We start from the raw sequence: 27,481 nt of genomic DNA, 5'->3' as shown, positions 1-27,481 counted from the left end.
ACGGTAGGTCACGGGCAGTGGCGCCGCGGGAGTGGGAGGAGGAGAGAGGTCTCTGCCCTCCCATGGCCCTGCCCCGTTCCCACGGAAACCCCCGCGGAGGCGGTGGGCAGGCCTTCTGGGGGGTCGGGGGACCCTGGGAGGCCACAGCAGCACCTGGTCCGCAACGGCGGGCAACGGGGAGCTTCTGGAACGGGGTTGGGGGGATCTAAGGGGAGTGGGGAATACTTGGGGGGAGGAAGAGGCGTTTGTGATCCAGGTACAATAATAGTGATGGTATCTGTTATGCGCTTACTATACGCCAAGCAGTGCTTTAAGAGGTGGGATAGATACCAGGTGATCAGGTTGTCCCACGTGGGGCTCACAGTCTTAATCCGCGTTTTCCAGATGAGGGAACTGAGGCCCAGAGAACCAAAGTGGCTTGCCCCAGGTCACACAGCAGACAGGGGGCGGAGCCGGGATTAGAACCCACGTCCTCTGACTCCTAAGCCCGGGATCTTTCCACTAAGCCACGCTGCGTGCCTCTGTCTCCACTTGTCCAGCCCCAAACTCGTCCCCGGCTTGTGCCGCCTGCCTTCCCACGGCTTCCGCTCCATCGGCTCCGGCGTCTTCTTTCGGTTCACGTCCCCTCCCTTCACGCTTCTCTGGGCCGCCCCACCCCACCTGCCCTACATCCAGAGGGGCGTCTCCTTCCCTGTTCACCCGGGGCTAGGCTTGGCCCAGTCCCCTGGGTCAACCCCCGCCCGAGACCGGAACCCAAATGGTTTCCTGGGAGCGGGGAGAGATCGGTGAGGACCGGGGCCCGGTTGGATGGATCCTGCCGGCTTGGGGTCACTCAGCTGTCCCCAAAGAAGGCGAGAGTTGGCAAGTCAGAGACAGAGAGAAAGGACTCGGGGGAGGGCGGTGGAGACTGGGACGGGGAATCGGACGGCTGAAGCAAAATACGGAGAAACAAAGGCACAGTGGGGGCAGAGCCAGAGATAATAATAATAATTATCGTATTTGTTAAGCGCTTACTATGTGCCAAGCACTAATCTAAGCGCTGGGGTAGATACAAGCTAATCAAGTCGTCCCACGTAGGGTTTACAGTCAATCCCCATTTTACAGATGAGGTAACTGAGGCACAGAGTAGTTAAATGGCTCGCCCAAGGTCACACGGCAGGCAAGGGGTGGAACCGGGATTAGAACCCACGTCCTCTGGCTCCCAAGTCCGTGCTCTTGTCCCTAAGCCATGCTCCCTCTACCAGAAAAATGGGATGAGCTGGAGACCCCCAGAGGCAGACAGGAAGGAACAGAGCAGAGCTCCCTCTTTTTTTTTAGGATGCTCGTTAGGCGCTTATTATATGCACTGTACTAAGTGCTAGGGTAGATACAAGGTTATCGGATTGGTCACAGTCCCCGTCCCACGCAGGGCTCACAGTCTTAATCTTTATTTTAAGACTGAGGCACAGAGAAGCGAATTGACTTGCCCAAGGTCAGGCAGCCGATGAGCGGAGGACCCGGGATTAGAACCCAGGTCCTCCCTGTCTCCTGCAGACTCCTCCCTCTCTGCTTTCTGCAGACGGCTCATCCGTTCCCTGTTGCCTGGAGGCCTCGGGAAAGGTAGGGATGGGTATCGCCTAGATAAGATCACATCGCCGTCCCACATCACAGAGGCGTCTGCGTCCCTGGAGAGTTTTCCCAGGGCCCCGGTCCTGTCCGACTCTTCCGCTCCCTAATCCCTCTCCCTCCTGCCCCTGCCCCAGCCCCTCCGGTGGGTCCCATCCCGCCTTCCCATGCTGCCACTCACGTAGATGAGGCCCGAGTAGTAGCGCTCCCGTAGGTTGTGCAGGACGGAGGCCTCGTTGAGGCAGGTGAGGTCGGCCATGTCCTCGGCCTTGTTGAACTTGGGGGGGTTCATGCGCTGCACCTGGTCCCTGGGCAGCCTCAGCCTCCGCCCACTCTCCACCAGCTCCACCTCGGCCTCCTCGGGCCCCTCGTCCCGCAGGGCCGCCGCCTCGAAGCCGTGCGTCTCCGAGGGGACCCACACCAGCCGACGGGCCGTCCACTCCACTTGGGGGGACGCCCCAGACGCCCCCGGCCCCACGTTCTGTGAGGTGAACAGGAAGGACTGGGCCGCTTCGGGTACCGGCCCAGCCCCGGGGCCCTTCCTCCGCCACCCTGACATCGACAGCGCCGCCATGGCCTGCGGGACAGGAAGAAGAGAAGAGGGTCTGCCTCGGATGCGCCGCATCCCAGCCCACCCGGGCTGCCATTCCATCACCCTGCCTCTCCCCTCTCTGCCCCACCCGCTTCCCACCTTGCCTTTTTTTTTTTAATGGTACTTGTTAAGCGCTTACTATATGCCAGATACTATTCTAAGTGCTGGGGCAGGTACACAGAGGGCTCACCGTCTTAATCCCCATCTTAAAGATGAGGAAACTGAGGCCCAGAGAAGTGAATTACCTTGCCCAAGGTCACACAGCAGACAAGTGGCAAAGCTGGGATTAGAGCTCATCTCCTCCTGATTCCCAGGCCTGTTCTCTATCCACTAGGCCACGCTGCCTTCCAACTCTGCTCCTTATTCTCCCTCTCCCGCTATGTGCTATTTGCTAAGTGCTTACTACTGATGGAATGCTGTTCTAAGCACTGGGGCAGCTCAATCAGTCCAAGATCATCGGGTCAGACAGCCTCACTGTCCCACACGGGGAGGGAGTACCAAGTGGGAGGGAATACTGGTAGTTCATCTCCGTTTCACAGATGAGGAAACTGAGGCACAGAGAAGTGAAACGACTCGCCCAAGGTTACACAGCAGGCACGTGGTAGAGCCGGGACTACAACCCAGACCCTCTGACGCTCGGGCTACACTGCTTCTCTAGTTGCCCTTTTCCGGTCTCTTAGCCTCCCTTCTTTTCTCCAGTCCTACACTCTCAACTCTAATTTATTTTAGGATCTGCCTTCTCTTCTAGACTGCAAATTCCTTGAGGGAAGGGATCGTGTCTAGTAATTTTCTGATGCTCAGGACAGTGTTCTGCACAGAGTAAGCGGTCATTAAAGACTACTGATTGATTGATTTCCCCCCACCCCGAGTTCTGCCCCTACTCTCCCAAGGCCTCTTGCCTCTGGTTCTGCTTTCTGACCCCTCAACCTTCCCCTGCCCTGCTCCTCTTCTCCCCAGGCCTAGCTCCTGCCTTCTCTTAGCTCTGCCCCATCTTCCGCTACCTTTCCCAGGCACCGCCTCCAACCCCCTCATTTCCCCATAGTCTCTGCCCTCGACCTTTGCTGCTTCCCTAGACTTTCCTCTCCACTGCCTCCACCCTTGTCTGTCCCTAAATGCCTCCCCCGCATCTACTTGCCCCCTTTCCTTTCTCCCCAGCTCTGCTTCCATCCTCCCCAGATCCTAGGCAGCCTCCCAATTCCTCGGTTCTTCCCTATCCCCTTCCCCCGAGTTTTAATCCCTGGTCTTCCCCGGCCCTGCCCTCTTCCCCAGTCTGTCCCCCATCCTGGCACACCCTGCAGGGTGCTTCCATTCCATGGTCCTGCCCGCTTCTCTCTCCCCGCCCCAGGCACACCCTGCAAGGGGGCTTCCATTCCCTGGCCGTCCCCAGCCCTGACCTCTGCCCCTCCGGCCCTCCCTGCAGGATGCTTCCGTGCCCCGGCCTTGCCCGGCCCTGCCCTCTGCTCCCCCCTTCCACCGGTCCCAACGCTTCCCAGTACTTTCCTCCCACCTCTCCCCATTCTGAGGACTTTACCCCTCCTTGGTTGGATGATCTTTGACCAGGAAGTGTTTCAGTGATCCCTCTCTTCGCCCCCATCAATAGAAGAGGAAGAGGTGGGGAGTGGGGGAACAACCCAAGTGCCCCGAGAGGAGCCAGGGCAGGGGGAGCGAGGAGCGGAGGGTCTGGACGCCTGGGTCTCTGGAGGCTGGTGGATGCCTGAGTTCCCGGGCCTCAGTGGCTCCCTTCCACCTGGGCCCTGGCCCCATGCCAGCAGGTGCCTCGGCCGCTCCCTCGTCAGAGCTTGTTACTGCCACCGAGGTGAGCACCTGCTCCGGGCAGCCCGGCTCCGCTGGGGGAAACCGAGGAAGGGATCCACCCTAGGGCTCACACTCATCACCCATGGGGTCCCAGACGTCAGGGTCCCCGGTCCCCCTGCCCTTAACTCTCCCCCGCTGTAGTCCCTGCTCCCCTGGGGCCCCAGGAGTCCTGCCTCCCAGCCCAGGGGGCATCTCCACTTTCAGCCCCAGAGGGGGAAAAGGGGTGGGGGGTTACCTGGGTGTGAGGCTGCCTCTGGGAGAAGGGGTGGGGGGGTCCTGCCGCTTTCAGTCCTCTTGGGGGGGTCGGGGAGGGGGTGGCCGCACTGCTGGACTACGGAGGTGCCTCTGCTGCCGCGGCTGCTGCCTCGCCAGGGGTGGGGAGAGGGGGGAAAGGGAGGGGGACGTCACGGCCCCGGGGAGGGGCATGAAGTCATCGGCCCGGAGTCTCCTGCCCCGGTCCCGCCCCCAGCACCTGCCGGAGCCGCGGGCGGCCGAGGGACCGTTCGCAGCTCCTTTTTTGGGTGCAGGACAGGTGCCAGTGGGATGCCAACCGGGGGTGGGGCCCGGGAGGGAGGGAGGGGCCCGGCCCCCCAAACCCTCGGCCCGGCCAAAGGGCACCGGGCCTAGGGGTGAGGCCAGGTCCCGGGGAGCCGCGGGGGGGGGGATCGTCCTGAGGAAGGGCAGGTGAAGGGACAGGTGTGGGGACAGGTGAGGGGTGGGGGGAAGGGGCGGCCGCGAGGCTTTGAAGAACTCTCTAGAGCTCTCTCACGTTCCCCGGATTCCTCCTCGGGACATTCCTGCCTCGAGTGGAGGAGGAAATACAAATGTTGGTATTTGTTAAGCGCTTACTGTGTGCCAGACACTATTCTAAGCGCTGGTAGGGGGGAGGGATACAAGGTGATCAAGGTTGTCCCAGTCTTCATCCCCATTTTCCAGATGAGGTCTCTGTACAGTGCTCTGCACACAGTAAGCGCTCAATAAATACGACTGATTGATTGATGAGGTCACTGAGGCCCAAAGAAGTTAAGCGGCTCGCCCAAAGTCACCCAGGATTAGAACCCACGACCAAGCCCGGGGCTCTTTCCACTGAGCCGAGGAAACGGTCTCGTTTCAGGTGTTTAAAGAATTAAACCCCCCCTGTCCGGGGTGGGGGGGCGGCCCAGGCTACGTCATCATCATCAATCGCATTTATTGAGCGCTTACTATGTGCAGAGCACTGTACTAAGCGCTTGGGAAGTACAAATTGGCAATCTATAGAGACGGTCCCTACCCAACGGTGGGCTCACAGTCAAAACAGAGACCGGGTTCGGAGGGGACCCCTTCCCCAATGCCCCGGGGACCCTCCCCCAGCCTTCCTCTCCCCAACTGAGACCCCAACGTCCGGCCTCGGGGAAGACTCACTGACCTCCGTCGGCCTCTGCCCGGGTGTCCGGCGGGTCAGCTCCGGCCTTCGAAGGGGGGAAGGCTGGGGAGGGGGAGGGGGTCCCGTGGGGGGGGCGTCAAGGAACCCAGGGGGTCGCGGGAGGGGGCCCACCCGGCTGCACGGTCACCTGCAGGGGGGCAAGGTGGGGAGGGGGCTTATGCCAGTGTGTGCCAAGCGTGGGGGGGGGGAGAGAGAGCCCCCCGGGCCCTGCCCGCCCCGGCCCCCGCAGCGGGATGACCTCCGCCTGGCCCGCCGTCCGGGCAGCGACTGACGGCTGGCGAGGCCGAGGGGGCGTGGCCAACCCCGAGGCCACGCCCCCCGGCCTGCACCGCGGCCTCCCATTGGTGGTCCCGGGCCGCCCATCAGGACCGCCCCGCCTCCGGCCAATCAGAAGTTCCCGAGGCGACGGTGCCGTGGGAAAGAGGGGGAGAGCCGGCCTGGGCCGGTCCCGCGCGGGGGGGCGGGACTAAGGGCCTGACGGACGGGCGGCGGGGCCAATCCGGCGGGATTGAGGGCCTGACGGACGGGCGGGGGGACCAATCCGGAGGGGCGGGGGCTGTCAGGGCTTTGTACGGCCGCGATGAATGGGCAGCTTTGTGAGACTAATAATAATGATGGCATTTGTGAAGCGCTTACCATGTGCCAAGCACTGTTCTAAGCGCTGGGGAGGTTACAAGGCGATCGGGTTGTCTCACGGGGGGGCTCCCAGTCTTCATCCCCACTGTACAGATGAGATAACTGAGGCCCACAGAAGTGAAGTGATTTGCCTAAAGTCACCCAGCTGACAAGTGGAACCCATGGCCTCTGACTCCAAAGCCCGGGTTCTTTCCACCGAGCCACGCTGCTTCTCTAAAAATAGTGATGGCATTTTTTAAGTGCTTACTATGTGCCAAGCACTGTTCTAAGCGCTGGGGAGGTTACAAGGCGATCGGGTTGTCCCACAGGGGAGGCTCCCAGTCTTCATCCCCATTGTACAGATGAGATAACTGAGGCCCACAGAAGTGAAGTGATTTACCCAAAGTCACCCAGCTGACAAGTGGAGGAGTCGGGATTTGAACCCATGGCCTATGACTCCAAAGCCCGGGCTCTTTCCAGTGAGCCACGCTGCTTCTCTAAAAATAGGGATGGCATCTGTTAAGCGCTTACTCTGTGCCAAGCACCGTTCTAAGCGCTGGGGAGATTACAAGGTGATCAGGTTGTCCCACAGGGGGGCTCCCAGTCTCCATCCCCATTTTACAGATGAGGTCACTGAGGCCCAGAGAAGTGAAGTGACCTGCCCAAAGTCACCCAGCTGACAAGTGGCGGAGCCAGGATTTGGACCCATGGCCTATGACTCCAAAGCCCGGGCTCTTTCCACCGAGCCACGCTGCTTCTCTAAAAATAGTGATGACATTTTTTAAGTGCTTACTATGTGCCAAGCACTGTTCTAAGCGCTGGGGAGGTTACAAGGCGATCGGGTTGTCCCACAGGGGAGGCTCCCAGTCTTCATCCCCATTGTACAGATGAGATAACTGAGGCCCACAGAAGTGAAGTGATTTACCCAAAGTCACCCAGCTGACAAGTGGAGGAGTCGGAATTTGAACCCATGGCCTCTGACTCCAAAGCCCGGGCTCTTTCCATTGAGCCACACTGCTTAGGATGGCTGGGTCCTGCCAAGCCTTGGGGGCTCACAGTCCTAAGGAACGAGAGGGGTCCGAACTCCCACAACTTCATTCATTCAGTCATCCATTCAAAACTCCCAAACTTTCATTCATTCTATCGTATTTATTGACCACTTACTGTGTGCAGAGCACTGGACTAAGCACTTGGGAAGTCCAAGTTGGCAACATCTAGAGACGGTCCCTACCCAACAGCGGGCTCACAGTCTGGAAGGGGGAGACAAACAAAACAAAACATATTAACAAAATAAAATAAATAGAATAAATATGTACAAATAAAATAAATAAATATTGAGCGCTTACTGTGTGCAGAGCACTGTACTAAGCGCTTGGGAAGTACAAGTCGGCAACATGTAGAGACAGTCCCTACCCGACAACGGGCTCACAGTCTAGAAGGGGGAGACAGACAACAAAACAAAACATATTAACAAAATAAAATAAGTAGAATAAATATGTACAAATAAAATAAATAAATATTGAGCACTTCCTGTGTGCAGAGCACTGTACTAAGCGCTTGGGAAGTACAAGTCGGCAACATATAGAGACAGTCCCTACCCGGCAAAAGGCTCACAGTCTAGAAAGGGGAGACAGACAACAAAACAAAACATACTAACAAAATAAAATAAATAGAATAAATATGTACACATAAAATAAATAAATATTGAGCGCTTCCTGTGTGCAGAGTACTGTACTAAGCGCTTGGGAAGTACAAGTTGGCAACATGTAGAGACAGTCCCTACCCGACAATGGGCTCACAGTCTAGAAGGGGGAGACAGACAGCAAAACGTAACAGGTAGACAGGTGTCAAAGCAGCGTGGCTCAGTGGAAAGAGACCGGACTTGGGAGCCAGAGGTCATGGGTTCTAATCCCGGCTCCGCCACTTGTCAGCTGGATGACTTTGCGCACGTCACTTCACTTCTCTGGGCCTCAGTTCCCTCATCTGGAAAATGGGGATGAAGACTGGGAGCCTCTCGGGGGACAACCTGATCACCTTGTAACCTCCCCAGCACTTAGAAGAGTGGCTTGCACATAGTAACCACTATAGTGATAATAATAATAATAGTAATAAAACGTGGCTCAATGGAAAGAGCCTGGGCTTTGGACTCAGAGGTCATGGGTTCAAATCCCGGCTCCGCCAATTGTCAGCTGTGTGACTTTGGGCAAGTCACTTCACTTCTTGGGGCCTCAGTTACCTCATCTGTAAAATGGGGATGAAGACTGGGAGCTCCCCGTGGGGCAACCTGATCACCTTGTTACCTCCCCAGCGCTTAGAACGGTGCTTTGCACATAGTAAGCGCTTAATAAATGCCATTATTATTATTAGTAGTAGTAATAGTAATAATTACATAGTGCATATTGGCCCACGTCATCCCCTGGGCCTGGAATGCCCTCCCTCTGCCCATCCTCCAAGCTAGCTCTCTTCTTCCCTTCAAGGCCCTGCTGAGAGCTCACCTCCTCCAGGAGGCCTTCCCAGACCGAGCCCCTTCCTTCCTCTCCCCCTCATCCCCCTCTCCATCCCCCCCATCTTACCCCCTTCCCTTCCCCACAGCACCTGTATATATGTATATATGTTTGTACATATTTATCACTCTATTTATTTATTTTATTTGTACATATCTATTCTATTTATTTCATTCCGTTAGTATGTTTGGTTTTGTTCTCCGTCTCCCCCTTTTAGACTGTGAGCCCACCGTTAGGTAGGGACCGTCTCTATATGTTGCCAATCTGTACTTCCCAAGCGGTTAGTACAGCGCCCTGCACATAGTAAGCGCTCAATAAATACGATTGATGATGATGATATTCCATACACGGAGTACATAATCACATAGTAATAATAATAAATGCCGTTATTATTATTGCCATTATTTCAGACATTCTGTCCCCCATCCCAGCTATTCCTCTTCTGTTCCGGGGTGTTCCTGACCCCCCACCCCTGCAGTGACCATGACCAGGGCCGCCTCTGTGACATCATCATGAAGTCCCAGTGACCCCAGTTGTCCCAGCCATGAGCGTGCCGGCCTCTGGCCTGCTCTGGGCCTTACTCCTGCTCCTGCCCTCCTTCCCCGGGGTGCCCGGCTGTCTCCACTGCAACGCCCCTCTACGCCAGGCCCTGGCCGCCCTGAGGGCCCGCCTCATCCCCAGCCACTTCCAAGCCCCGCGGCTGCGGGCAAGGGCCGGGGCCCTCCTGGATGGCATGTCGGGGGGCTTCTACCGCGACTACGCCACCCACCACTACGCCGGCCAAGTGGGTGAGCCCAAGCAGGCCTTCCCCAGGGGCCGCTTACATTTACAGTGTACTCTTCAATCAATCAATCAATCAATCAATCGTATTTATTGAGCGCTTACTATGTGCAGAGCACTGTACTAAGCGCTTGGGAAGTACAAATTGGCATCACATAGAGACAGTCCCTACCCAACAGTGGGCTCACAGTCTAAAAGGGGGAGACAGAGAACAGAACCAAACATACCAACAAAATAAAATAAGTAGGATAGAAATGTACAAGTAAAATAAATAAATAAATAGATAAATAGAGTAATAAATATGTACAACCATATATACATATATACAGGTGCTGTGGGGAAGGGAAGGAGGTAGCGCTTAGTACAGTGCTCTGCCCATCCCAGCCCCGCCAGTTGTCAGCTGTGTGACCCCGGGCAAGTCACTTAACTTCTCTGTGCCTCAGTTCCCTCATCTGTAATAATAATAATAGTGGCATTTGTTAAGCGCTTACTATGCGCAAAGCGCTGTTCTAAGCGCTGGGGAGGATACAAGGTTGTCCCACGTGGGGCTCACGGTCTTAATCCCCATTTGACAGATGAGGTAACTGAGGCACAGAGAAGTGAAGTGACTCGCCCAAAGTCACACAGCTGACAATTGGCGGGGCGGAGATTCGAACCCATGACCTCTGACTCCCAAGCCCGGGCTCTTTCCATTGAGCCATGCTGCTTCTCTGTACAATGGGGATTAAGCCTGTGAGCTCCCCGTGGGACAACCTGATCACCTTGCAACCTCCCCAGCGCTCTGTACAGTGCTCTGCACATCCCAGCTCCGCCAGTTGTCAGCTGTGTGACCCTTGGCAAGTCACTTAACTTCTCTGTGCCTCAGTTCCCTCATCTGTAAAATGGGGATTAAGCCTGTGAGCCCCCCCGTGGGACAACCTGATCACCTTGTAACCTCCCCAACGCTTTGTACAGTGCTCTGCACATCCCAGCTCTGCCAGTTGTCAGCTATGTGACCCTGGGCAAGTCACTTAACTTCTCTGTGCCTCAGTTCCCTCATCTGTAAAATGGGGATTAAGCCTGTGAGCCCCCCGTGGGACAACCTGATCACCTTGTAACCTCCCCAGCGCTTAGAACAGTGCTTGGCACATAGTAAGCACTTAATAAATACCATTATTATTATTATTATGGGAAGCGCTCGATAAATACAGCTGATTGACTTACTGACTGAGCGAAGTGGAAAGAGCTCGGGCTTTGGAGTCCCCCTCCTCCCCTCCCCATCCCCCCAGCCTTAACTCCTTCCCCTCCCCACAGCACCTGTATATATGTATATATGTTTGTACGTATTTATTACTCTATTTATTTTATTTGTACATATTTATTCTATTTATTTTATTTTGTTAATATGTTTTGTTCTCTGTCTCCCCCTTCTAGACTGCGAGCCCACTGTTGGGTAGGGACCGTCTCTAGATGTTGCCAACTTGGACTTCCCAAGCGCTTAGTCCAGTGCTCTGCACACAGTAAGCGCTCAATAAATACGATGGAATGAATGAATAAATACGATTGAATGAACGAATGTTAGGGGGTGGGGGGAGGAGGGTCTTCACTGCCCTCTGTTCTCCCCCTTTGCAGGGGTAACCCGCTTCAACCTAGTGCTGAATTTGGCTACAAACAAGACGGAGGAGTTAATGAGAACAACACTGACAGGTGAGGGGAAGGGAAAACGCGAGAAAGATGACGGAGGGTGGTTGGAATATTATTAAATATTTATTAAAATAAATTTTCTATTTATTTTATTTTGTTAATATGTTTTGTTCTCTGTCTCCCCCTTCTAGACTGTGAGCCCACTGTTGGGTAGGGACTGTCTCTATATGTTGCCAACTTGGACTTCCCAAGCGCTTAGTACGGTGCTCTGCACACAGTAAGCGCTCAATAAATACGATTGATTGGAAGACAGGAATTATATTTAATTCATTAGTTTTGCTATCTATAGTTTATTTCTATTAATGCCCGTCTCCCCCTCTAGACTGTATGCTCGTTGTGGTCAGTTAATGTGCCTGTTTATTCTTATATTGTACTCTCCGAAGCGCTTAGTGCTCTGCACACAGTTAGCCAAAATATATATAAATCTATAAATACGGTGAACAGACAGGTGGGATCCCTGGATGGTGGGGGGGTGCTCCGGGTGTCTCTACGGATGCAGGGTGGGGAGGGGGGGAGAAGCATGGACTGAGAAGCAGTGTGACTCTGTGGAAATAATAATAATAATAAGAAGAATAATAATATTAATGGCATTTATTAAGCGCTTGGTATGTGCAAAGCACTGTTCTAATAATAATAATAATGGCATTTATTAAGCGCTTACTATGTGCAAAGCACTGTTCTAAACGCTAGGGAAGTTAACAGGTGATCAGGTTGTCCCACGGGGGGCTCACAGTCTTCATCCCCATTTTACAGATGAGGTAACTGAGGCCCAGAGAAGTGAAGTGACCTGCTCAAAGTCACACAGCTGACAACTGGCGGAGGCGGGATTAGAACCCACGACCTCTGGCTCCCGAGCCCGGGCTTTTTCCACGGAGCCACGCTGCTTCTCTAGAAAGAGCCCGGGCTTGGGAGTCAGAGGTCGTGGGTTCTAATCCCGCCCTGCCACTTGTCAGCTGTGTGACTTTGGGCAAGTCACTTCACTTGTACATATTTATTACTCTATTTATTTATTTATTTTACTTGTATAACTATCTATTCTATTTATTTTATTTTGTTAGTACGTTTGGTTTTGTTCCCTGTCTCCCCCTTCTAGACTGTGAGCCCACTGTTGGGTAGGGACTGTCTCTATATGTTGCCAGCTTGTACTTCCCAAGCGCTTAGTACAGTGCTCTGCACACAGTAAGCGCTCAATAAATACGATTGATTGATTCTCTGAGGCTGTTCCCTCATCTGTAAAATGGGGATGAAGAATGTGAGCCCCATGGAGGACAACCTGATCACCTTGTATCCACCCCCCCAGCGCTTAGAACAGTGCTTTGCACATAGTAAGTGCTTAATAAGTGTCATTATTATTATTATCATCAGAAAAATGGTGATTAAGACTGTGAGCCCCAAGTGAAGACAACCTGATTACCTCGTATCTAACCCAACGCTTAGAACAGTGAGTCCACTGTTGGGTAGGGACCGTCTCTATATGTTGCCAACTTGTACTTCCCAAGCGCTTAGTACAGTGCTCTGCACACAGTAAGCGCTCAATAAATACGATTGAATGAATGAATGAACAGTGCTTGGCAGATAGTAAGCGCTTCACAAATATCACAGCTTTTTGGGTTTTTTTCTGGTGCCACGGCAGTGGGGGAAAGAAGCTTTTGAGGAAATAAAGTGTGGGGGGCAGGGGATTGGCAAATTGAGGATTGGGAAACTGGGGGCGTGGGGGAGATTTGAGGAAATGCAAGAAGACAATTCATTCATTCATTCAATTGTATTTATTGAGCGCTTACTGTGTGCGGAGCACTGTACTAAGCGCTTGGGAAGTACAAGTTGGCAACATAGAGAGACGGTCCCTACCCAACAACGGGCTCACAGTCTAGAAGGGGGAGACAAACAACAAAACATATTAACAAAATAAAATACATATGTACAAATAAACTAGAGTAATAAATCTGTACAAACATGTATACATATAGACAGGTGCTGTGGGGAGGGGAAGGTGGTAAGGCGAGGGGATGGGGAGAGGAAGGAGGGGGCTCAGTGTGGGAAGGCCTCCTGGAGGAGGTGAGCTTTCAGTGGGGCTTTGAAGGGAGGAAGAGAGCTAGCATTCATTCACTCAGTGGTATTTCAGGGGTTCGGGGGCTCTGACTTTGGGGTGGGAGGACCTGTTAGGGATCAAATTGTTCTGGGCCCCTGTGAGGGTCTTTCCGCAGAGGGCCATTTACTGGACAGACTCGTGGAAGTGCGAGCCGAGGTGGCACAGGCTCTGAAGAGGGCGTTGAAAGAGCATCAAAACCGAGGTGCGCCCCAGCCCTGCCCCAAATCCTCCATTCCTCTCTCCTTCTCTGGGCTTCACCTCAACCTGAGCCCCGGACCCCCAAAAAGAAATAACAGCCAGAGTCCCAGGAATCCCCCACCCCTCTCCCCAACCCCTTTAACCCTCCCCTAATAATCATCATCATCATAATAATGATGGCATTTGTTAAGCCATTTTAAGAGAAGCAGCGTGGCTCAGTGGAAAGAGCCCTGGTTTGGGAGTCAGAGGTCCTAGGTTCTAATCCTGGCTCTGCCACATGTCTGCTGTGTGACGTTGGGCAAGTCACTTCACTTCTCTGAGCCTCAGTTACCTCATCTGGAAAATGGGGATTAAGACTGTGAGCCCCACGTGGGATCACCTTGTATCCCCCTCAGCGCTTAGAACAGTGCTTCGCACGTAGTAATCAATCAATCAATCGTATTTATTGAGCGTTTACTGTGTGCAAAGCACTGTACTAAGCGCTTGGGAAGTACAAGTTGGAAGCGCTTAACAAATGCCATCATTATTATTACTTATCGCTTACTATGTGCCAAGCACTGTTCTAAGCACTGGGGCGGGGATACAAGGTGATCAGGTTGTCCCACGTGGGGCTCACAGTCTTCCTCCCCATTATACAGATGAGGTCACTGAGGCCCATTCATTCATTCATTCAATTGTATTTATTGAGCGCTTACTGTGTGCAGAGCACTGTACTAAGCGCTTGGGAAGTCCAAGTTGGCGACATCTAGAGACGGTCCCTACTCAACAGCGGGCTCACAGTCTAGAAGGGGGAGGCAGACAACAAAACATATTAACAAAAAAAAATAAATAGAATAAATATGTAGACTGTGAGCCCACTGTTGGGTAGGGGCCGTCTCTATATGTTGCCAACTTGTACTTCCCAAGCGCTTAGTACAGTGCTCTGCACACAGTAAGCGCTCAATAAATACGATTGATGATGATGATGTACAAAGAGAAGCGAAGCGTCTTGCCCCAAATCACACACAGGAGCCGGGATTAGGACCCGTGACCTCTGACTCCAAAGCCCGGCCTCTTTCCACCGAGCCACAATGCTTCACATATCAGCGCTTAGAACAGTGCTTGGCACATAGTGGCATTATTATTATTATATTTAACGGTCCCAGCTCCGCTGTTTATTAGGTCCTTTTTTTTTCTCTTGCAGCCTGTGACCCCAACTACTGCAGTGAGTCTCGCCTAGGTCCTCCCTTGCCCCGGCCCTGGCCTCCTCCTTGAACCTACAGCCTCCCCCCCACCCCAATTCCCTCTCCTCCCCTCGCCACCCCCCTCTGGTCGCCCACAGGCCAACTGAGTCTCCAGGTGCTGGACTGTCTGCGCTGCAAGATGGAAAAGGCCGGCTGTCTGAGCCGCAGGCTCTGTTTCGGTATCGGGATGGGGAGCAGGGCTGGTGGGGCCTGCGCTGGGGTGGAAGGGGGTCGGGGGGGGGAACCCCAAAGTCGCTCCCGTCCTGTCCCATCCCGTCCTGTCCGTCGTCCAGGAGACCGGCAGCCTCGCCTGGTCCTGCGCTACGGGCCCCAGGGCCTCCCCATCAAAGACCGGGCAGCGAAGGGCAGGGTGCTGGTCCTCACTCTGGCCGGCATCAGCTTCGGGGTCATGGTCACCGCGTGAGTCTCCTCCCTTCCCGGGCTCGGGGGCTGGGGCTCAGGGCCTGCCTCCCGCCATCCCCATCCCTCCATCCCTCCCATCGCTCTCCCCGCCCGGACTTCTGCCCCTGTCTTCCTCCTTCGGACTCGGCCTCTCTTACCGCCGCGTCCTCTCCGCCCACCTCCCTTCCCCTTCCTCCTCCCCCTCTCCGCTCTTTTCCCCCTTCCCTCCCTCCTCCTCCTCTTCCTCCCTCCTCCCCTCCCCCTTCTTTCCCCTCCTCTCTCCTCTCCCTCCCCCCTTCCCCTCCTCCTTCCCCCTCTTCCCTCCCTCCTCCTTTCCCCCTCCCTTCCCTCCTCCTTCCCCTCCTCCTTCCTCTCCCTTCCCTCCCCTCCCCTCCTCCTTCCCCCTCCCTCTTTTCCCCTCCTCCTTCCTCTCCCTCCCCCTCCCTCCTCTCCCTTCCCTCCCCCCTCCTCTCCCTTCCTTCCCCTCTCCCTTCCCTCCCTCCTCCTTCCCCCTCCCTCTTCTCCCTTCCCTTCTTCCTTCCCTCCTTCCTCCCCTCCTCTCTCCTTTCCCTCCTCCTCCTTCCCCTCCTCCCTCCTCTCCCTCCCCTCTCCTCCCTCTCCTTTCCCTCCTCCTCCTTCCCCTCCTCCCTCCTCTCCCTCCTCTCTCCTCCCTCTTCTTCCCCTCCTCCCTCCCCCTCCTCCCCCTTCCCTCCCTTCTCCTTTCCCCTCTCCCTTCCCTCCCTCCTCCTTCCCCTCCTCCCTCCCCTCCTCCCTCCTCCTTCCCCTCCTCCTCCTTCCCCTCTCTTCCCTCCCTCCTCCTTCCCCTCCTCTCCCTCCTCCTCCTTCCCCTCCTCCCTCCTTTCCCTTCCCCTCCTCCCTCCTTTCCCTTCCCCTCATCCCCTCCCTCCTCCCTCCTCCTCTCCCTCCTCCCTCCTCCTCCTCTCCGCCCCCCCTGCCGCCGGTCCCCACCAGTTGGGCAGGGCTGCTTAGTGGGCGGGGCTTTTCAGGCTGCGGTTCCTTTAAGAGGGATGCGGTGACGTCACTTTGGCCACGCCCCCTGGGGCCGGAGGCAGGAGGGGCGGAGCGCCCCCTGCCGGCCGGCCCGCCCCACCGCCCCATTCATTCATTCATTCATTCATTCATTCAGTCGTATTTATTGAGCGCTTACTGTGTGCAGAGCACTGGACTAAGCGCTTGGGAAGTCCAAGTTGGCAACATCTAGAGACGGTCCCTACCCAACAGCGGGCTCACAGTCTAGAAGAGGGAGACAGACAACAAACCATATTAACAAAATAAAATAAATAGAATAAATACGTACAAATAACATAAATAAATAGAGTAACAAATACGTACAAACATATATACAGGTGCTGTGGGGAGGGGAAGGAGGTAAGGCGGGGGGGGATGGGGCGGGAGAGGAGGGGGAGACGAAGGAGGGAGAAGTCATGGGTTCAAATCCCGGCTCTACCAATTGTCAGCTGTGTGACTTTGGGCAAGTCACTTCACTTCTCTGGGCCCCACCACCCCGCACCTTCCCCGTCCCCAGGGCCCTGACTTACAGGAGCAACCGGCGGCTACTGCGGAACCCGAAAAAGAACAAGGCCAATTTACAACAATAATCTTATAATAAAAAAATGTTTATCCCACCCTGCTCATTGTCTGACTGAGCCGTCCACCTGGCCCCCTTGCCTCAGGCTCTCTCCACGCCGGCATAACAACAACAACAAAAACGATAATAACAGTAATAATAATAATAGTATTGCTAAGCACCTACTATGTGCCAAACACTAATTAAGCACTGGGGATGATTCCAGATCCCACAGAGAAGCAGCGTGGCTCAGTGGAAAGAGCCCGGGCTTTGGAGTCAGAGGTCGTGGATTCAAATCCCGGCTCTGCCAATTGTCAGCTGTGTGACTTTGGGCAAGCCACTTCAATTCTCTGGGCCTCGGTTCCCTCATCTGTAAAATGGGGCTGAAGACTGTGAGCCCCCCGTGGGACAACCTAGTCACCTTGTAACTTCCCCAGCGCTTAGAACAGTGCTTTGCACATAGTAAGCGCTTAATAAATGTCATCATCATTATTATTATAGGGGGCTCAAAGTGTAAGAAGGAGGGCAAACAGATATCGAATCCCCATTTCACAGAGGAGGAAACTGAAGCCCAGAGAAGTTGAATGGCTTTTTCAAGGTCGGTGTAGCAGAAACATGATTGAACGAGAATTAGAACCCAAGTCCTCCGACTTCCAGGCCAATATGCTTTCCACTAAGCCACACTGCTTCTCAACAGGTACCCTCTCCCAGAAGCCCTTCTCTCCCCATCGCACACATCCTCTCCTTTCGGAGCCCCTGACATTCTTCCCCTTGGCCTCCAACTCTTTTCCCCAAGCCCTTCCTCTCCCACCAGGACACCTAGCTGTCCCATCTCCCTTCTCCATCATCATCATCAATCGTATTTATTGAGCGCTTACTATGTGCTGAGCACTGTACTAAGCGCTTGGGAAGTACAAATTGGCAACATATAGAGACAGTCCCTACCCAACAGTGGGCTCACAGTCTAAAAATAATGGTGATCGCAGTTTATTAAGTGCTTACTATGTGCAAAGCACTGTTCGAAGCACTGGGGATGTTACAAGGTGATCAGGTTGTCCCAGGTGGGGCTCACAATCTTAATCCCCATTTTACAGATGAGGTAACTGAGGCACAGAGAAGTTAAGTGACTTGCCCAAAGTCACACAGCTGACAACTGGCGGAGCCGAGATTTGAACCCGTGACCTCTGACTCCAAAGCCCATGCTCTTTCCACTGAGCCACGCTGCTAGAGAATCAGTAAATCCCACACCGGGTGACCTCCAGAGATCAACTACTCCATATTCCTGCCTCCAGGCAGGTGAATGATTATAAACCATCCACTCTACGGATCTCTAATCTTTTCTTACAGATTCATTCATTCAATCGTATTTATTGAGCGCTTACTGTGTGCAGAGCACTGTACTAGGCAATTGGAAAGTACAAGTCAGAAGTATAAATACGGATCTCTAAAGATGGAGATTCCACAATATTCCTTGGTAACCATTCCAATTAATCAATCGTCAGTAGTATATATTGAGTATTTACTCTGTGCAGGGCATTGTTCTATCATCATCATCATCATCAATCATATTTATTGAGCGCTTACTATGTGCAGAGCACTGTACTAAGCACTTGGGAAGGATAAATTGGCAACATATAGAGACAGTCCCTACCCAACAGTGGGCTCACGGTCTAAAAGGGGGAGACAGAGAACAAAACCAAACATACTAACAAAATAAAATAAATATAATCGATATGTACAAGCAAAATAAATAAATAAATAAATAAAGCATTGTTCTAGGAGCTGGGAAAGTGTAATAGAGTTAGCAGACCCGACCTTTGCCCTTAAAGAGTTTACAGTCTGGGGTGGGAGGGCACACGCTAGGCAAGGAATGCATCTGTTTATTGTTATATTGTACTCTCCCAAGCTAGTACGTGCTCTGCACATAATAAGCGCTCAATAAATATGACTGAATGAATGAATTCCAGGTAGGAGGAAGCAATAAGAGATATACACAACAGGTGTGGGGGTGGGGGAGTAAGTTGAAGTGAGGCAGATGTGTTAAAGTGGCAGGAGAAGGGGAAATGGGGTGAGGAGATGAAAATTTAATCATGGAAGGCCTCCTGGAAGAGATGTGATTTCAAAATCAATCAATCAATCAATCAATCGTATTTATTGAGCGCTTACTATGTGCAGAGCACTGTACTAAGCGCTTGGGAAGTACAAATTGGCATCACATAGAGACAGTCCCTACCCGATAGTGGGCTCACAGTCTAAAAGGGGGAGACAGAGAACAGAACCAAACATACCAACAAAATAAAATAAGTAGGATAGAAATGTACAAGTAAAATAAATAAATAAATAAATAAACAGAGTAATAAATATGTACAACCATATATACATATATACATATATACATATATACATATAAAAGTCATGAAGATGGCGAGAACTGTGGGCTGTGGAAGGTGAAGAGGGAGGGGACTTCCAGAAAACAGACTGGGTGTGAACAAGAGGTCGCCTGGGAGAGAGAAGAGATCAAAATACAGTGAATAGGTTGGCTCGAGAAAAAAGGAAGCATGAGAACTGAATTCTAGTGTTTTAATCACCCAGATGGTCGAGAAATTCATCCTTATGTCTAACAGAAATCTTCCTTGTTTTAGTTTCACCTTATTTTTCTCATGTTCAGGACTCAGTGGACATAGAGACTTAATGGTTAGCAGCTTACCCGTCAACATCCTTCAGTCATCCATCCGCCCATCAATCAATAGTATTTATTAAGCACCTACTGTGCACAGAGCACTGCAATAAGCACTTGGAAGAGTATAATAGGATTAGAGGGCATGATCCCTGCTCTCAAAGAGATTACAATCTGGCAAGGCAGGCGGGCACTAAAATAAATTATAAATGAGGAAAAATAGTGAATAAAGCTATGTACTTAGGTGCTACTGGAGGTTGTGAGTAATTTAGGTGCTAATTTAGGTGCTTAGGGTGGAGTGGAAGGGGTAAAATGGCAGCGTTATATAAAGTGGGATGATGAGAGACGAATCAGGGGAGGCTTCCAGGAGGAGATCTGATATCAGAAGAGGTTTAAAGGTGGGGTCTAAAGGTGACCACCTTTGACATGGTCCAGGCTCAAACAACCCCAATTTCTTTAACCTTTCCTTGTAGGATTTTAATCATTTCAATCACCATTTTTCTCCTTGTTCCACTTTGGTGAATGATGTGTATCTTTCCGTCTCCTCCATTAGACTGTAAACTCCTTGAGGATAGGGACCGTGTCTTCCATTTTTATTGTACTCTCCCAAGCTCTTTAATAATGCAGTCAGTCAGTCAATCACATTGAGCGCTTATGGTGTGCAGAGCACTGTACTAAGTGCTTGGGAGGGTACAGTATAACAATAAGCAGACACATTCCCTGCCCACAATGAGCTTACAGTCTAGAGGGACAGACAATATTAATATAAATAAATTATAGATATGTACGTTCAGTGCTATAGGGCTGGAAGGGGGAATAATAATAATAATAATAATAATAATAATAATGGTATTTGTTAAGCACTTACTATGTGCAAAGCACTGTTCTAAGTGCTGAGCACTGTTCTAGGTGCTGGGCAATGGTCACTTAACTTCTCTGAGCCTCAGTTACCTCATCTGTAAAATGGGGATTAAGACTGTGAGCCCCCCGTGGGACAACCTGATCACCTTGTAACCTCCCCAGCGCTTAGAACAGTGCTTTGCAGATAATAAGCGCTTAATAAATGCCATAAAAAAAGGGAGTGAGAGAATGCATACGATAGGCATTCATTCTATAGACATTATTGATTGCTAGGTTGATTGACTCTAGTTCTCTACATTTTTTGATGTGGCCAAAAATGGACAAAGTATTTTAATAACATATCGTGGTTCTGCTTTCACATCCCTAGACCATAATGGCTTTTTTTTTTCTTAACTGTGGCATTGCATTGATGATTCACATTTAGGATTTACACAACTTTAAACACCCCAGATCTTTTTCTGCTAAATTTTCTATCAATCAGCCAATTATATTTATTGAGCGCTGTGTGCAGAGCACCGTACTAAGCACCTGGGAGAGTATAATATGACAGAGTTGGTAGACAGTCCCTGACCACAATCCTCTATTTATGTAGCCTTTCAGCTCCCTTGCACTTAACGCTATTGAATTTCATTCTGCTTTTGCCAGGCCACTGTTCCAGTTTGTCTATATCACTTTGAATTTTATTTTTGTCTTCCAAAGGGTTAGCATCGCTGCCCTATTTAGTATCATCGGCAAATCTGTGAGCGGGCTCTTGCTTTTGAGTTCTTCATCCGAACTATCTCAAGACTGTAAGTTTGTTGTGGACAGGAAGGGTGTCTACCAACTCTGATATATTGTCATATTATATGATCCCAAGTGCTTAGTACAGTGCGCTACATACAGTAAGATCTCAATAAACACGATTGATCGATTGCTGGGTAGATTAAATCTGTCACTTCTTGCTGGCCAAATAGTCCGCGCTCGGTCATAGAATTCCCTCGAGAGGGCTATGATTGTTATGTGATTTAATTTTCCTATATTTGTGGGATTGAAACTCCCCTCCGGGTCACTTCCCATCACTTCTCCTCTGTCTTTGTTTCCCGGGATGCCCGGAGCTCCTTCATTCTCTTCCGGTGAGAGACACAAAGAAGAAATCTGTGGAGATAGGACCACCAAAACCCTCAGGCAAGCTCCCTCCCACAACTTTCCCCTGCATAGTCTCTCAACATCCAATAATAGCACCAAGAATAATTGTGATATTTCTATTCCTCTGTGCTAAGCACTGTACTAGATGCTGGATTAGATATAAGATCATAGAAATAATAATAACTCTGATATTTGTTAAGCGCTTACAGTGTGTCAGGCACTGTACTAATCGCTGGGGTAGATACAAGCAAGTCTCTAAACATCCAATAGTAGTAACAATAATAATTGTGATATTTCTATTTCTGTGGGCCAAGCCCTGTACTAGTTAGATACAAGAGCACAATAATAATAATGTGTGGTATTTGTTAAGTGCGTACTATGCGCCAGGCACTGTACTAATTGCTGGGGTAAGTACAAGCAAGTCAGATTAGACACAGCCCCTATAATAATAATAATAATTTTGGTATTTGTAAGGGGCTTACTATGTGCAAAGCCCTGTTCTAAGCACTGGGGAGGATACAAGGTGAACAGGTTGTCCCATGTGGGGCTCACAATCTTAATCCCCATTTTACAGATGAGGTAATTGAAGCACAGAGAAGTGAAGTGACTTGCCCAAAGTCACACAGCTGACAAGCGGCAGAGCGGGGATTTGAACCCATGACCTCTGACTCCCAAGCCCGTGTTCTTTCCACCGAGCCATGCTGCTTCCCTATCCCATGTGGGGCTCACGGTCTCAATCCCCATTTGACAGGTGAGGTAACTGAGGCACAGAGAAGTGAAGTGACTTGCCTAAGGTCACAGAGCAGGCAAGTTGCAGAGCCAGGATTAGAACCCATGACCTTCTGACTGCCAGGCCCTGCTCTATCCACTATTCCATGCTGCTGGTCAGGCACAGCCCCTGTCCCGCCTGGGGCTCCCAATCTAAGCGGGAGGGAGAACAGGCATGGAATCTCCATTTTACAGATGAGGGAACTGAGGCACAGAGAAGTGAAGTGACTTGCTTGAAGTCACACCACAGGCAAGTGGCAGAGCTGGGATTAGAACTCAGGTCCTCTAACCCTCAGGCCTGGGTTCTTTCCACTAAGCCATGCATGCTGTACATAATATGTACATGGTTGTACGTATTTTTTACTCTATTTATTTATTTATTTATTTATTTATTTTACTGGTACATTTCTATCCAATTTATTTTATTTTGTTGGTATGTTTGGTTCTGTTCTCTGTCTCCCCCTTTTAGACTGTGAGCCCACTGTTGGGTAGGGACTGTCTCTATGTGTTGCCAATTTGTACTTCCCAAGTGATTAGTACAGTGCTCTGCACATAGTAAGCGCTCAATAAATATGATTGATTGATTGATTGATTGATGCATGCTGCTTCCCATCTCCCAGTCCCTTCAAGGGTGCAGCCCCCCGTTCCTCCCCACCGTAGCCCCTTCGCTGCCTCCCCCTTCTCCCCCAGAGAGACCCCAGGAAATAGCAAGGACTCACAGTAGCATAGCAGAGCCAAGTACTACGGCCTCTACCAACAGCACCAGGAACAGGGTGACTTCCCGCTGCTCAGCGACCCAAGGATTCTCATCTGTGTGGGAGCGACCGTGGATCCACTCAGGAAAGGCCCTGGGACCTCCTCCCCTCCTCATCCCGGGATCTGCCCACCTCCCCCCACCAAGGTCCCCTTTCCAACCCATTCCCCCCCGACAACTTTCCCCATTTCCTCCTTCCCAAAGCCCCTTCCACCTCCGCACAGTTCTCCTCTGAAGCATGAAGTGCTGATCCGCAAACACGTCCAACAGTCAAGCACCGGTCCCTCGTTCAGCGCTGGGGGAGAGGCGGGAGGGGGATCACCTGGGTCCCATCCACAGGAACCAGAAAGAGGGTTGGGATAGAGGGCATAGGTCCGAGGGGCTAAAGAAGGAAACTGAAGGAGGGGTCTGAGTCTCTCGGTAACCCTGTCACCCTCTTTGGGCTGCTGACAGGGAAACTCCTGGCTCTGAGCCGAGGGGAATGGGAAGCAGGATGTGGAGAGGGTTCCCTCTCTCTTTCCCCCTCTCTCTCTTCTCCTCTGAGGGGGTTTCAGAGCAAAGATGAGGACGTGGGGCCTTCAGGAGCTGGAGGGGAGCCCAGGCCTCAAGCCTCAGTCGAAGTAGTGACCACCTTCCTTAGCCTCCGTGCCTCTGGAAGAGCCCCGGACAGGTGGGCGGGAGACCTTGAGGCAGGATCAAGGGGTCCCCTTCAGTGGGTGGGAATGACAGAGCCACCGGTCCATTTCCGTGGGGGTTTTCCCCGACTTACTACAGTCTTCTGAACAGGCTGAAAGGAAACCAGAAAGGAGTGTCATCTCTCCTAACTCTCCTTTCCCTCCCCAATCCCGTCCCCCGATATCCCCTCCCAAGTTTGTAGGGAGCTACTGGGGCATGGTGGGGAGAAGGCCAAGGAGCAGATCTCTGTTACCGAGGTTGGAAAAAGCCCTCAGGGCTTCTCGGAGCCGAAGCCTGAGTTCACCCCGGATGCGGAGCAACTGGCCCTGGAGGATAAACACGCCTGGAGGGGAGAGGAGAGAAGTTTAAGGTCATGCTCCTTCCAGGATTGACCCTGAATTTTGATTTCTAATAATATTGATGGTATCTGTGAAGCGCTTACTTTGTGCGAATGGTTGAGGTAGATGCAATATAAGCAGCTCTGACACCTTCTCTAGACTGTGAGCCCACTGTGGGCAGGGAATGAGTGTGTTGTTCTACTGTGCTCACCCAAGCACTTAGTATAGTGCTTTGCACACGCAATAAATACGATTAAATGAATGAATCCCTGTCCCACAGAGGCTCACAATCCTCCCTTCAAAGCCCTACTGAGAGCTCACCTCCTCCAAGAGGCCTTCCCAGACTGAGCCCCCCTTTTTCCTCTCCTCCTCCCCATCCCCCCCGCCCTACCTCCTTCCCCTCCCCACAGCACCTGGATATATGTTTGTACAGATTTATTACTCTATTTATTTTACCTATACATATTTACTATTCTATTTATTTTGTTCGTGAAGTGCATTTAGCTTTAATCCTATTTGTTCCGACGACTTGACACCCGTCCACATGTTTTGTTTTGATGTCTGTCTCCCCCTTCTAGACTGCGAGCCCGTTGTCGGGTAGGGACCATCTCTATATGTTGCCGACTTGTACTTCCCAAGCGCTTAGTCCAGTGCTCTGCACACTGTCAGCACTCAATAAATACGATTGAATGAATGAATGTGCAGGTTGAATCGTAGGAGATCAATCCATCGTATTTATGGTGTGCAGAGCACTATTCAATCCATCGTATTTATTGAGTACTTATGGTGTGCAGAGCACTATACTAAGCGCTTGGGAAAGTACAACACAACATAAAACAGACACGATCCCTGCTCACAATGAGCTTACAGTCTAGAGGGAAAGACAGACATTACTATTAATACAGATGGGAAAACCGAGGCACAGAGAAGTGAAGTGACTCTCCCACATTCACCCAGTAGGAAGGGACAGAGCCGGGATTAAAACTCAGGTCTTCTGACTCCCTCTTGCTCCTTCCTCGGGGCCACACTGCTGCCTCTGACTGTGCCCCTTGTATCTCACTGTGTCCCCATCCCCTGCCCCTGCACAACCTTTCTGCGGTTCCTCTTTCAGGGCCAGAATCTTCTTCTTCAGCCACAGTCTCAGTGTTGCGGCTCCACGGACGTCTGTGAGGGAGAGACGGTTCTCTGGTTCCTGACTATCCTTGCCCTCACCCTTCTCTCCTTTTTTTAAAAATGGTATTTGTTAAGCACTTGCTATGTGCCAGGGACTGAATTAAGCACTGGGGTAGATAAAAACTAATTAGTTTGCACACAGTCCATGTCCCACATAATAATAATAGCATTTATTAAGTGCTTACTGTGTGCAAAGCACTGTTCTAAGCGGTGGGGGGATACAAGGTGATCAGGTTGTCCCACACGGGGCTCACAGTCTTCATCCCCAATTTATAGATGAGGGAACTGAGGCACAGAGAAGTTAAGTGACTTGCCCAAAGTCACACAGCTGGCAGAATCGGAATTTGAACCCATGGCCTCTGACTCCAAAGCCCATACCCTTTCTACTGAGCCACGGGGCTCACAGTTTTAATCCCCATTTTACAGATGAGGTAACTGAGGCACAGAGAAGTGAAGTGACTTACCCAAGGTCACCCAGCCGACAAGCGGCAGAACCAGAATTAGAATGCTTCTCTAGCCCTCTCCATCCTTTCCCTGCTTTCCTTAGGGACATTAACTTCCCTGAGCCCTTTTTCTTCCTCTTTCCTACTCTGCCCCTTTCTTCTCTCTGTAATTTACCATAATATCCATCTTCCTCACTAGACTGTAAGCTCCTGGAGAGCAGGGACCTTGTCTGCCAATGCCACGGCGCTGAACTCTCCCAAGCACAGAGTAATAATAATAACAATAATAATAGTGGTGTTTGTTAAGCACTTACTATGTGCTAAGCACTTTTCTAAGCGCTGGAGTAGAGCCAAGGTAAGACACAGTCCCTGTCCCACGTGGGGTTCACAGTCTTCATCCCCAGTTTACAGATGAGGTGACTGAGGCCCAGAGAAGTGAAGTGACTTGCCCAAGGTCACACAGCACCCGGTCCACGGTGGGCGCTCAGTAAAGACCACACCGACCGAAGGATGGATCGCTCGGTTCCCGGACAGCGAGGCGTCTCACCCAGGACTCGCAGTCTCTTCTCCACCCCCAGGCCCTGGGGATCGGGGTCCCTCAGGGCCTGGAGCTGCCTTTCCAAAAGGGCAGGGCGGGTGGGAGCCTCCTGGGGAATCATCTCTCCCAGGAGCTTCTCCATCTCTTCCATGAAGCTGGGATCACAGCTCAGACAGCCTCCGGCCCACCCTGGCTCTCCCAGGGACAAGAGCAGCAGGCCCAGCCCCAGCCCCAGCCCCATCCCTCCTGGTGGGCACTGCCATCCTACTTCCCTCCGTCACCTTGGCAACCAACCTCGTAGAACCTCATGGATCCCAGGAATCCTTCCCTGGAGCCTAGAAGGGCTAAAAGCCTCCCTCCCACTGCCCCGCCACCGGATACAGCCTCGGACTACCTGCGCTCCTGGAATCTGTCAATCGTACTTGATAACAATAATAATTTTGGTATTTGTTAAGCATTTACTATGTGCCAAGCACTGTTCTAAGCGCTGGGGAAGATACAAAATGATCAGGTGATCAGTGATCAGGATCCCTTCTAGACTGTGAGCCCCTTTCTAGACTGTGAGCCCGCAGGTGATCAGTGATCAGGATCCCTTCTAGACTGTGAGCCCCTTTCTAGACTGTGATCCCACTGCTGGGTAGGAACCGTCTCTATATGTTGCCAGCTTGTACTTCCCAAGAACTTAGTACAGTGCCCTGCACACAGTAAGCGCTCAATAAATACGATTGAATGAATGAATGAAAGGTTGTCCCACGTGGGGCTCACAGTCTTAATCCTCATTTTACAGATGAGGAAACTGAGGCCCAGAGAAGTTAAGTGACTTGCCCAAAGTCACACAGCTGACAAGTGGCGGAGCCGGGATTAGAACCCACGACCTCTGACTCCCAAGCCCGCGCTCTTGTCGTATTTATTGAGCGCCGACTGTGTGTGGAGAGCCGGAACAAGCGTTTGGGAGGGTAACAGAGTTGGTAGACACGTTCCCTGCCCACAGTGAACTTAGAGTCTGGTGGGGGAGACAGACATTAATATAAATAAATTACGGATGTGGACGTAATCCATCAGCCATATTTATTGAGCACTCCTGAGTGCAGAGCACTGGACTGAGCATTTGGAAGAATGCGAAATAGCAGAGTTGGTAGGCATGTCTCCCACCCACACTGAGCTTATGGTCTGGAGGGGGAGAAAGACCTTTATATAAATAAATGAATTACAGATATGCACAGAAGTGCCTTGGGACTGAGGGTGAGGGGTGAATAAAGGGTGCAAATTCAATTGCAAGGGTGACCCAGCAGGGAGAGGGAGAAAAAGAAACTAGGGCTTAGTCAGGGAAGGTCTCTTGGAGGAGATGTGAAGCTTTGAAGGTGGGGAGAGCGATTGCCTGTCAGATATGGAGAGGGAAGTTGTCCCAAGCCAGGGGCACCACTTTTAGACTGTGAGCCCACTGTTGGGTAGGGACTGTCTCTATATGTTCCTAACTTGTACTTCCCAAGCGCTTAGTACGGTGCTCTGCACACAGTAAGTGCTCAATAAATACGATTGATTGATTGATTGATTGGGTGGGAGGTCAGCGGCAAGATTGCCGAGCTCAAGATACGGCGCATAGGTTCGCATT

General features: G+C 51.7%; 3 protein-coding genes across 5 annotated transcripts in view; 1 reads left to right on the top strand and 2 right to left on the bottom strand.

Annotated features, from left to right (window-relative positions):
* Positions 1-5,579, bottom strand: part of MYH14 (myosin heavy chain 14) — a 40,319-nt gene extending 34,740 nt beyond the window's left edge. For 2 of the 3 annotated variants that reach the window (XM_038752274.1, XM_038752276.1), the window contains exons 1-3: positions 5,418-5,579; positions 4,248-4,372; positions 1,787-2,182 (exon numbers count right to left, since the gene is read on the bottom strand). In XM_038752274.1, coding sequence (XP_038608202.1) covers positions 1,787-2,179 — 393 coding nt within the window. In that variant the 5' untranslated portion in view covers positions 2,180-2,182; positions 4,248-4,372; positions 5,418-5,579. The remainder of the gene's footprint in view (positions 1-1,786; positions 2,183-4,247; positions 4,373-5,417) is intronic. The other variant, XM_038752275.1, reaches the window with a different exon arrangement.
* Positions 5,580-9,098: 3,519 nt separating this feature from the next.
* On the top strand, positions 9,099-16,568 carry IZUMO2 (IZUMO family member 2). Its single transcript, XM_038751995.1, has 7 exons — positions 9,099-9,342; positions 10,946-11,020; positions 13,222-13,308; positions 14,488-14,508; positions 14,626-14,706; positions 14,821-14,947; positions 16,476-16,568. Exons 1-7 carry the CDS (start codon positions 9,099-9,101, stop codon positions 16,546-16,548), a joined length of 708 nt encoding a protein of 235 aa, XP_038607923.1. The 3' UTR covers positions 16,549-16,568.
* Positions 16,569-21,051: 4,483 nt separating this feature from the next.
* Positions 21,052-26,110, bottom strand: IZUMO3 (IZUMO family member 3). The gene is made up of 7 exons (XM_038753242.1): positions 25,879-26,110; positions 24,805-24,879; positions 23,631-23,720; positions 23,472-23,489; positions 22,917-22,997; positions 22,668-22,758; positions 21,052-21,189 (listed from the first exon to the last, which is right to left on the bottom strand). The coding sequence occupies exons 1-7, from the start codon at positions 26,108-26,110 to the stop codon at positions 21,111-21,113; spliced, it is 666 nt and encodes a 221-aa protein (XP_038609170.1). The 3' UTR covers positions 21,052-21,110.
* Positions 26,111-27,481: the final 1,371 nt, after the last annotated feature.

The sequence above is a fragment of the Tachyglossus aculeatus genome, chromosome 10, assembly GCF_015852505.1.
Source record: "Tachyglossus aculeatus isolate mTacAcu1 chromosome 10, mTacAcu1.pri, whole genome shotgun sequence".
Lineage (NCBI taxonomy): Eukaryota > Metazoa > Chordata > Mammalia > Monotremata > Tachyglossidae > Tachyglossus > Tachyglossus aculeatus.
The sequence above is the reverse complement of the archived record's forward strand: the minus strand, read 5'-3'. Positions and strand labels throughout refer to the sequence as shown.

Excerpts from the sequence above, each read along its gene's own strand:
- IZUMO2 (XM_038751995.1), top strand. The coding sequence starts at position 9,099 with ATGAGCGTGCCGGCCTCTGGCCTGCTCTGGGCCTTACTCCTGCTCCTG. Across the intron at positions 9,343-10,945 it reads CCACTACGCCGGCCAAGTGG|GGGTAACCCGCTTCAACCTA; the intron begins GTGAGCCCAAGC and ends CCCCCTTTGCAG. Across the intron at positions 14,707-14,820 it reads GAGCCGCAGGCTCTGTTTCG|GAGACCGGCAGCCTCGCCTG; the intron begins GTATCGGGATGG and ends TCCGTCGTCCAG.
- IZUMO3 (XM_038753242.1), bottom strand. The coding sequence starts at position 26,110 with ATGGGGCTGGGGCTGGGGCTGGGCCTGCTGCTCTTGTCCCTGGGAGAG. Across the intron at positions 24,880-25,878 it reads GAAGAGACTGCGAGTCCTGG|ACGTCCGTGGAGCCGCAACA; the intron begins GTGAGACGCCTC and ends TCTCCCTCACAG. Across the intron at positions 22,759-22,916 it reads CAGAGGAGAACTGTGCGGAG|ATGAGAATCCTTGGGTCGCT; the intron begins GTGGAAGGGGCT and ends GCTCCCACACAG.